The sequence below is a fragment of the Micromesistius poutassou genome (assembly GCF_964030765.1).
Source record: "Micromesistius poutassou genome assembly, chromosome: 24".
Lineage (NCBI taxonomy): Eukaryota > Metazoa > Chordata > Actinopteri > Gadiformes > Gadidae > Micromesistius > Micromesistius poutassou.
Genome location: NC_140294.1, coordinates 6,806,521 through 6,817,051, shown reverse-complemented (window position 1 = coordinate 6,817,051; position 10,531 = coordinate 6,806,521). Strand labels below are relative to the sequence as shown.

The window sequence follows — 10,531 nt, the reverse complement described above, 5'->3', positions numbered from 1 at the left end:
TCGCCTTGGCGGAGAGCCACCTGCCGCCACCAATAGCGAGCCAGCGACCGCCGGTAGCAGGCCCACGGGTCGGGGCGGCGGCCCCGAGGCGGGACCGACCAACACCGGCACCAAGGGCGAGAGGGGGGGGCGGCGGTCCAGAGCGGGCACATGAGTCACTTCCCCCCCCCACTCCACAGACGGGCGCTCAGACGGCAGGGGAGGGCTGCTGGCGGTGCGGGCGGCCTGGCCACTTCCGGAGGGAATGCCCCATGATGGAGGTGGGTCAGGTCGTCCGCGTCACCGGTGGCCCGTCTCCTCCCCACGGTCCCGGTGAGGCGTACCGTATCCCGGTGAGGATACAGCGGGGTACGCACCAGGCGCTGTTGGACTCAGGCTGCATGCAGACTATGATCCACCAGCGTCTGGTGCGGTCCGAGGCATTGGTGGAGGCGTCGAGCGTTTTGGTGAGGTGTATACACGGGGATGTGCACGAGTATCCTTTGGTCCCTATCGAAATTCGTTGGGGGGGGAAAAAGCATAGAGTTAAGGCGGCGGTTAGCTCGAGCCTCACGCATCCCCTGATTCTTGGGTTGGATTGGGGAGGGTTTCCACAGGCTGTTAGGGGGACTATGGGGGTGCAGTCACGACCGGTAGGGACATGTAAGTCGTGTGCGGTGTTCTGCGCCGAGGCGGGGGCGACCGACGCTGCTCAGGGATCGGGGGAGGCGGGGGAACCTCAACCCGAGGTCCCAGCACCGACGTTCCCACCGGTGGAGGATTTCCCCCTCGAGCAGTCTCGTGACGCCACACTGAGCTCAGCCTACGACCAGGTGATAGCTATTGATGGAAGTAAGGTCCGGCCAGACGCAGCACTGACTTACCCACACTTTATAGTGGTTAGGGATAGGCTTTATCGGGTGAGTCGTGACACCCAGAGTGAAGAGGTGATCACCCAGTTGTTGGTACCCAGGAGCCGTCGGGAAATGGTTTTCCAGGCGGCGCATTATAACCCAATGGCGGGCCATTTAGGGTACGAGAAAACACTTAACCGGATAATGGCCCGGTTCTATTGGCCGGGGATTCGGGCGGAGGTGCGCAGGTGGTGTGCATCCTGCCCCGAGTGCCAATTGGTGAATCCCCCGGCCGTCCCCAGGGCTCCCTTACGGCCCCTTCCCCTGGTGGAAACTCCATTCGATCGGGTCGGCATGGACATTATCGGGCCATTAGAACGTTCCGCACACGGGTATCGATTTGTGTTAGTCCTGATCGACTACGCAACCCGATACCCGGAAGCAATTCCGTTGCGCAACATCTCTGCGAAGAGCGTTGCGCAGGCGTTGTTTCATGTCATATCGCGGGTGGGAATCCCAAAGGAGATTCTCACTGACCAGGGCACCAATTTCATGTCACGCACGATTAGGGAACTTTACGGGTTATTGAAGGTCAAAGCCATCCGCACAAGCGTCTACCACCCAGCCACAGACGGCTTGTGTGAGAGGTTTAACCGGACGTTAAAGTCCATGATCCGTAAATTTGTACACGAGGATGCTCGGAATTGGCATCAATGGCTAGACCCTCTGTTGTTTGCAGTGCGGGAAGTGCCCCAGGCTTCCACGGGGTTTTCCCCATTTGAGTTGCTTTACGGGCGTAAGCCCAGGGGCGTCCTGGACCTCATTAAAGAAAACTGGGAGGAGGGGTCCAGTGACAGCAAGAACGAAATCCAGTACGTCATGGACTTGCGTGCAAAGCTTCACTCACTAGGGGTATTGTCACGTGAGCACTTGCACCGCGCCCAGGAGAGTCAGCGACGCCTGTACGACAGAGGGACTAGATTACGCGATCTCACCCCGGGGGATAAGGTCCTTGTGCTGTTGCCCACCTCTAGCACCAAATTACTCGCGAAGTGGCAAGGACCCTTTGTGGTCACACAGCGGGTCGGGGACGTGGATTACGAGGTAGCGCGCTCGGACAGGGGCGAAAACAAACAGATCTACCACATCAACCTCCTAAAGAGGTGGAACGATGTGGTCCCTGTCACATTTGCGTCGCTGGTGCCGGAGAAAGAAGAGCTCGGGCCGGACGTCCCTAGCCCAGGCCCCATCCCCCCGGTCGGTCAGGGCGAGGGACTTTCAGGGGGTCAGGCGCGGGACGTGGCCGATCTGCAACTCCAGTTCGCCGACGTCTTTTCGCCCCTGCCCGGTCGCACCTCGCTAATTACTCACAACATCGAGACGCAGCCCGGGTTAACGGTGCGGACACGCCCCTACAGGCTGCCCGTCCACAAACAAGATGTGGTGTGAATTAGCAACCATGTTGGAGTTGGGCGTGGTCGAGGAGTCGCACAGTGACTGGTGCAGTCCCGTCGTGCTGGTGGGGAAGCCGGACGGGTCTGTCCGGTTCTGTGTAGACTACCGGAGGGTGAATGCGGTGTCGAAGTTTGACGCCTACCCAATGCCCCGGATCGACGAGCTTGTGGACCGGCTTGGCATGGCCACCTTTTACACGACTCTGGACTGCACGAAGGGCTACTGGCAGATTCCGCTATCTCCAGCAGCCCGGGAAAAAACGGCCTTCTCCACTCCGCTCGGTCTCTATCAGTTTAAGGTGCTTCCGTTCGGGTTGTTCGGGGCCCCGGCCACGTTTCAGCGGCTGATGGACCGGGTGTTACGGCCCCACGCCGCGTATGCTGCTGCCTACATTGATGACATCGTCATCTATAGTGGAACGTGGGAGCAGCATGTGCGGCAGGTGGCGGCCGTTCTTCAGTCGCTGAGACGGGCGGGGCTCACGGCCAACCCGGCGAAGTGCGTGATCGGGCGGAGGGAGATCCAATATCTGGGGTTCCACCTGGGGGAGGGGAAGGTCCAACCACAGGTCGCAAAGACCGCAGCGGTCGACGCCTCCCCTCGGCCCAGAACCAAAAAGGAGGTGAGACGGTTCTTGGGGCTGGCCGGGTACTACAGGCAGTTTGTACCACACTTCTCTGACCTGGCTAGCCCCTTGACCGACCTCACCCGTAAGAGGGCCCCAGATACAGTCCAGTGGTCGGAGTCATGTCAGGTGTCGTTTGAGGCTATTAAAACAGCCCTCTGTGGAAAGTCGGTCCTATGTGCTCCTAACTTTGATCTCCCGTTTTCCCTGCAGACGGACGCGTCGGATAGGGGGTTGGGCGCAGTCCTGACCCAGCAGGTGGAGGGGGTCGACCGGCCGGTGCTGTACCTGAGCAGGAAACTATCAGACCGGGAGGGTCGGTACAGCACCGTGGAGAAGGAGTGTCTCGCCATCCGATGGGCGGTCGGCGCCCTTCGCTACTACCTGCTGGGGCGCGCGTTCACCCTCTACTCCGACCATGCCCCCCTCCAGTGGCTCCACCGCATGAAGGACGCCAACGCGAGGATCACCCGGTGGTACCTCGCGTTGCAGCCCTTCAACTTTCGGGTCGTGCACAGGCCTGGGGCGCAGATGGTCGTGGCGGACTTCCTCTCCCGTTCCGGGGGGGGGGAGTAAGTTGGCGGCCGGATGTAACCCCGGCCTGTGTCGGGCGGTGGGGGTATGTGGAGGGGGACGTGCGACGTCTGGCCTGCGGGGGGAGGTAGAGGACGGTTGGGAGCACACCGGATCGGCTGGGGGGGATTGGACCTGATTGCGGACAGGTGCCTGCGATCAGGGCCAATCAAGGAGGTGTATTTATGTGTGCTTTGTTTTTCAGTGAGGGGAGAAAAACCAGAGAAGGAAGGTGTTGCGGACGGGAGGACACGACGAGTTGCCCAGAGCATCAGTTTATTTCAGTTTATGTGGTCCGATGGAGTAGAATCCGCAACGTGCTATTTCAGTTGTTATTTAAGCGTCTTGGGGGCGAATAAAGACTTCTTCCTCCCGAACATTGGGTCTCCTCTCGCTCATTACCCGTTACAGACGTGTTGAAAACTTTAATTAGAGATGTTTTATTAATAGAAATACATTCAATCCATAAATGTTAATTTAATAATCTGTGTAACTTTTACTTTTAACATAATTAAGTTATTGTCTTCATCTTTATTAGAAAAGTGTTTTTAGCTTAACTAATGTTTAAAACATTGGATATTTAAATGTAGTATATGCTACACGTGAACCTCCTAAGCTTGAGCAATTTGATTGGTTCTCTATCTCTGGATATCGGACAATATCCCGAGATTGAGATCTCAAACTCAGGATATTGGGGAGCGCGTAACGGTCGTCTCGTCACGCTAATAAAAACTAATAAACCGCTCATAAAACAAATAAATCCCGGCAAAAAGTGTAATCTTGTTTATTTTTGGAGTGTTCACGTGTAGTTCATATAAAACAATGATTCACCTCAGGCTCTGTGAATAGTGAATCTGTGAACACTATTCACTATTCACAACTGTTAATTATTATCATTTATTTTTTATGATTGTTATGATTGGGGAGTTTGTTAAATAAACAAATTGTTACCGCTTTTATATCATAGTATTAATTATTTTGTGTTGTGCATAATATAATACATTATCACTGAACGTACAGAGATGTTTTCTACGTTGTTATAACTTTTATTTTCTAGTTTTATGTATATTATCTTGTGTGTATTGTTATACATGTTATTAGTGAATGTACAGATACGATTTGTATTTTATTATACCTTTTATATTCTAGCATATATTATAATATATACATTATATTAAATTTTATGTATATAGTGTTGTGTGTATTGTAATACATGTTATTAGTGAACTCACAGAGATGTTTTGGAGGCTTTGACCACTGGCAGCAGCCTCAGAAGACCCTCCTCTGAAGCAGAGTATTTCTTCAGGTCAAACACTTCCAGCGCCTCTTCTGATGACAGTAAGATGAAGACCAGAGCTGACCACTGAGCAGGAGAGAGAGATCCTGTGGAGAGACTGCCTGATGTCAGGGACTGTTGGATCTGCTCCACTAGAGAACGGTCGTTCAGCTCATTCAGACAGTGGAACAGATTGATGCTTCTCTCTGGAGAGAGATCTCCATCTATCTTCTTCTTGATGTAAGACACTGTTTTCTCATTGGTCTTTGAGCCACTTCCTGTCTGTCCCAGCAGACTTTTTTTAAGCTGAGTGAACAGTGATCTACTTCTACTTTTACTTTTTTTAATCTGAGTGATCTTTGAGCCACTTCCTGTCTTTCCCAGCAGACCTCGTAGGAGAATCTGATTGGTCTCCAGAGAGAGGCCCAGGAGGAAGCGGAGGAACAAGTCCAGGTGTCCGTTCTCACTCTGTAAGGCCTTGTCCACAGCACTCTGGTAGAGGAGGAGTTCATCTTTCCTGGAGGTTGATTGTTCTTCTGAGAGCAGATTGACCCCAGTGTCTATGAAGTGCTTAAAGACATAAAAGGCAGCCAGAAACTCCTGGAGGCTCAGATGGACAAAGCAGAACACCTTGTCCTGGTACAGCCCACACTCCTCTCTAAAGATCTGGGTGAATACTCCTGAGTACACTGAGGCTGCTCTGATTTCGATGCCACACGCTGCCAGGTCTGACTCGTAGAAGATCAGGTTGCCATTCTCCAGCTGGTTAAAAGCCAGTTTTCCCAGAGAAACAATGATCTCCTTGCTCTCTGAACTCCAGTGTGGATCTGTTTCAGCTCTGCCATGATACTTCCTGTCCCCCAGTATGGACTGAACCTTCAGGAAGTGGCTGTACATCTGAGTCACGGTCTTGGGCATCTCTTCTTCACTCTGGGATGTTTTGAAGCAGTCCTCCAGAACTGTAGCAGTGATCCAACAGAAGACTGGGATGTGACACATGATGTGGAGGCTTCGTGATTTCTTGATGTGGGAGATGATTGTGCTGGCCACCGTCTCCTCTCTGAATCTCTTCCTGAAGTACTCCTCCTTCTGTGGGTCGGTGAACCCTCTCACCTCTGTCACCATGCCAACACACTCAGCAGGGATCTGATTGGCTGCCGCAGGGCGTGTGGTTATCCAGATGCGAGCGGAGGGAAGCAGGTCGCCCCTGATGAGGTTTGTCAGCAGCACGTCCACCGAGGTGGACTTTGTGACATCAGTCCAGATCGGGTTCCTCTGGAAGTCCAGAGGAAGTCGACACTCATCCAGACCATCCAAGATGAAGACAACTTGGAACCGGTCGTATCTGCAGATTCCTGCTTCTTTGGTCTCAATAAAGAAGTGATGAAGAAGTTCCACCAAGCTAAACTCTTTCCCTTTCAGTAAATTCAGCTCTCTGAAAGTGAGGAGAAATGTGAAGTCTATGTCGTGGTTAGTTTTGCCTTCAGCCCAGTCCAGAGTGAACTTGTGTGTTAAGACGGTTTTACCAATGCCGGCCACTCCAGTTGTCATTATTGTCCTGATTGGTTGATCTTTTCCAGGTAAGGGTTTAAAGATGTCCTCACATCTGATTGGTGTTTCCTGTAAGGCTGGTTTCCTGGAAGCTGTTTCAATCAGTCTGACCTCATGTTCCTGGTTGACCTCTCCACTGCCTCTCTCTGTGATGAAGATCTCTGTGTAGAAGTCCTTCAGAGGTGTTGAATGTCCTGCTTTAGCGATTCCCTCAAACACACGCCTGTACTTATTCTCCAAACTAGACTTGATTCTATGTTGGCACTCGTCAGATCCTAAAAGACAAGACAACAGAAGACATAAGTTAGTGGAAGGTGACATCAGTGGAAACAGGTCAATATTTCCTGTTAAATTATCAACTCAATGATATTTAGTGGCTTCATAACTTGTGGTCGGAGAAGCTGGTCGTGACAAGGACTGCATGTTACAGATCAAAATGTTCAGGACTCATTCGATATTTTCACAGCAATATATATGGTCTAATGATAGTAGTAATGATGGTGAATCAGTCTAAAGTGACTTGTTATGCTGATATAACAAGATAGTGCATCTATTCCACTGAGTTATTCTGCTGTTGATCTGCAGTATAATGTTTAACATTCTTTAACCTGATACCCCACAATAACCCTACATATCTGGACCAAACCATTCAACCTTATACCCCCACAATAACCCTACATATCTGGATCAAACCATTTAACCTGATAACTCCACAATAACAACTACATATCTGGATCAAACCATTTAACCCCAAAGAGGAAATAAGTCTCCACATTAAAAGTCATTCAGTCCGAAAAGAACAAATAAGAGTCTCATACTGCTCCTTAAAAATATAATTTCCCCTTTGTCTTCAAAGTAAGAGTCTCTTCTGCCCTTCAAAATAATAGTCTCCTCTGTCTTCAAAGTAAGAGTCTCTTACCGCCCCCCAGTGTGTGGGCCACTTCCTCCTGGTTCATCTCCTTCTCTGTTTGATGCTGCTGTACAGACTGAGCACTGGTAACCTTTGACCTCTCCTGGTGTCTGTGGAGAACACACACACACACACACACACACACACACACACACACACACACACACACACACACACACACACACACACACACACACACACACACAGCTTTTAGTCACACTGCAGTTTTGACACTGACAAGATAATTCTTCTGTTTTTAGGTGAGAGCATTTCACTTGTTTCCAGCTTTTAAGTCCATAATTATCTATCTATATATTATAACTTGTTACTGAGATGTTATTACTGGCCCTGAGTAAACGAATGCTTTGAACTAGAATCACAGAATTATAAATCTGTTTGATCAACACTGACACACCAAACTGCTTTGTCAAAGTCTTATTTAGAAAACTCGATCAACAGTAACAGTACCTTTCAGTCAAGATGAGAAGCAGAGTATCTTTTCATATAATTCAAAGGCAAACCCATGTGTCTAGTTTGCTTAGAAACAATATCAGTCATGAAAGATTTCAACTTAAGTCTCCACTACTACAACTGCACTGACTATGATGCTAGTTGTTCACTTAATGTTGGCCCACTGTTTCAGTTTTGTGCCATCATTGAATGATGATGTATGTGAGCCCTTTGCACTGAGAAAAATAAGAATCACTCATGTGGCTTTTAAAACAACACTTGTTGTGTTTGTCGTTTAACAAGAGTATAGACATGTTAAAAATGACATGTGAGCATGGAAAATATGAAATGAATGTATGTTGGTTGAATTACCATACATAGGCTATGAATCAGAACGATTTTTTAGGTAGTGGCCATCCCCAGAATGCACCAGAATACAGGAAATCACATCTACCAAATTCAACATCTTCTGGGGGAGGACCCCCAGACCCCCGCCCACGACTACGCCCCATCAACAACTTTCATCACCAGCCACCACTGATACAGACACATATCTACACATCATTTGTTCTTCTTTTTTATTCTTTTGTATCTTCTCTCATATCCGATTAGGTGAAGAGCGCGGTCATGTGCCCTCTGATGGTGATGATGAAAATTGTGGCCCTCTTAATCATGAAAGTTGCCCATCCCTGAGTGACGTCAAAGTCACGTTACGATACGACTGTTCAACATGAGGTCGCAGTGAGAGAAATCCCTCCTGTATCTGATTCAGGACCGCGTATGGAAGTGGCCCAAACCAGAATTGAACAGACCTGATTCCGTGTGATTTGTGCTGTTCACACTGTTCTGAATGAAATCGGATCGGAGTCACCTTTGAGCAAAACAATCTGGCAACTCTTGCTTGCAGAGTGACGAGGCCAATCACAGCCTTTCACCACCTAACATGTCCCGCCTTCGCCCCCCCGACCCTCCACCGCTGAAGAAGCCCCCCTCCATGTCTGACCGCTCACTCTCTAAGTCCTCACCTCTTCCCAATAGACGGATTTCCATCTTTAAACTGGTAAGGTATATCCATAGAGCGGTCACTCTTCATGGAGACACAGCTGGGTCCAGGGGAGTCTGCTCTCTGCTGCTGGACTCTTCTGGAAAAACAAGAACCAGGATCTATGGACGTTTGATAGAAGCTGTACCTTTATTGTTCTATGCAATGGATAGTTGCATTGTTATTCCCATGCCTTAGGGGGCGCTCTAACACACATGTTGAGTGCTACTTGTAACGTTGTTCTGGTGCGAGTGAATCAGAGTTAAAACGGATATCAACGTCTCCACCTGCGTTCTGTGTCACTCGATTACTAACAAGTTATCCTTATATCATATAATGAACATAATATTTATGATCTCTGATGAATCCTCACCTCTTCTCAATAGACTGATTTCCATCTTTAAAGTTAACAGGTATAACCATAGTGCGAAATACGGGGGGGTTTGGGGGGGTCGGACCCCCCCGATTAACCCCTTGAGACCCCCTGAAAGACTCAAAAGCAAAACCTGGGGGGGGTCTCAATCTTGTAAAAAAAATAAATAAAAAAAAATGATATAATAATTTTATTGTCACTAATGATGTGTTTAAGAGATCACCATGTCAAGTATTTATAATTCAAAAATGTTAATAATAATAATTTGTTTAACATTAAGCTGAACCAGTCCTGCGCCTGCGCGTATGCAAATTAGCCATGTGCGAGAGCCCAGAGCAATGACGTAGGCCGTCAATAACAATGGCTAACAAGCGAAAGCAAAATCAAAGTTTATCACTGGCACACTTCGGATTCACATCGAAAAAGGTGGCACTCGGAGATGAGGAGATAGACGATGTAAAGGGGAAAATCAGCTTTGCGCCGGGTGCAAACTAGCAAAGACACATGCGTCGGTGTAGAAAGTCAATTGCGCCGGGCGCAAGATAGGGCCCTTCTTCTGTTTGGCGCACATGGCTAATTTGCATACGCGCACAGGACTGTCGGAATGGGAACATGTCGGACTGGCAGCATTACGGGGGCGCGATTACGGGCTGGCGGAGTTACATTTAAAAAACGCGTTCAAGTAAAAATAAATAAGAAAAGCGGAATCAATTTGTGGCGCTCGTTGTTCAATCTGTGGGGCAGCGCCACACATTGGCCTATGTGTGGGAAACACTGCACGGCCATCACACATGTGCTCATTCGGAGCATTGTAAATAATTTATTGTTTCATTGTTGTAGCCAGTTCATTTATGTAGGCTAATAAATGAACCGTCAACAATGCGATCGGGATTTTTGAGGGGGGGGGGGGGGGGAGCGATCAGGATTGTTATTGTTGTTGGATGTGTGGCGTGTGTGTAAGCAGGCAAAAGCGTGTGTCACACGGTGAACCCAGCTCTGCTTCAACTTAAAAAAAAAAAAAAAAAAATCGTTCATACTCCGCGTTCGTACCACTAGAGAACGCTCGCGTTTGAGAACCACTGCTATAGGCCTACTGCATAAGAATAATTTAGATCGATATTGCGCAACAATCAGGAGATGGGGACCCCCCCGAATATTGAAGGGTATTTCGCACACTGGGTATAACCATAGAGTAGTCACTCTTCATGGAGACACAGCTGGGTCCAGGGGAGTCTGCTCTCTGCTGCCTCCTTCTGAAAAACAAGAACCATCTGGAAGTTAGGATAGAAAGATCAAACTGATTCAATAAAAGCCGTTTGAAAGACGTTGAACCTTCTAACATTAAACCTGTAAAGTCTGCTACAAGTCGTCTTAATATTCATTTCATTCACACGATTCAAACAGCAGAATAAACGGCCTCAGCCATGAACCAATCCATCTCCA

The 10,531-nt window shown here is 48.9% G+C and overlaps 2 protein-coding genes across 4 annotated transcripts in view; one reads left to right on the top strand and one right to left on the bottom strand.

The window, feature by feature from the left end:
• LOC311369693 (NACHT, LRR and PYD domains-containing protein 3-like) overlaps nucleotides 1-2,282 on the top strand; it is a gene marked incomplete at its 3' end in the record, with an annotated part of 13,100 nt that extends 10,818 nt beyond the window's left edge. The window contains exons 9-12 of the mRNA XM_084487912.1: nucleotides 180-446; nucleotides 597-831; nucleotides 1,573-1,705; nucleotides 1,868-2,282. Coding sequence (XP_084344038.1) covers nucleotides 180-446; nucleotides 597-831; nucleotides 1,573-1,705; nucleotides 1,868-2,282 — 1,050 coding nt within the window. The remainder of the gene's footprint in view (nucleotides 1-179; nucleotides 447-596; nucleotides 832-1,572; nucleotides 1,706-1,867) is intronic.
• The window catches only part of LOC311369502 (NLR family CARD domain-containing protein 3-like), a gene marked incomplete at both ends in the record, with an annotated part of 312,051 nt that extends 303,247 nt beyond the window's left edge, over nucleotides 1-8,804 (bottom strand). The window contains 2 exons of one of the 3 annotated variants that reach the window (XM_084487679.1): nucleotides 4,715-6,588; nucleotides 7,233-7,413. In XM_084487679.1, coding sequence (XP_084343805.1) covers nucleotides 4,715-6,588; nucleotides 7,233-7,269 — 1,911 coding nt within the window. Of the gene's footprint in view, nucleotides 1-4,714; nucleotides 6,589-7,232; nucleotides 7,414-8,698 lie in introns of those variants that run through there. The other 2 variants (XM_084487668.1, XM_084487674.1) reach the window with 2 other exon arrangements.
• Between the last annotated feature and the right edge of the window lie 1,727 nt (nucleotides 8,805-10,531).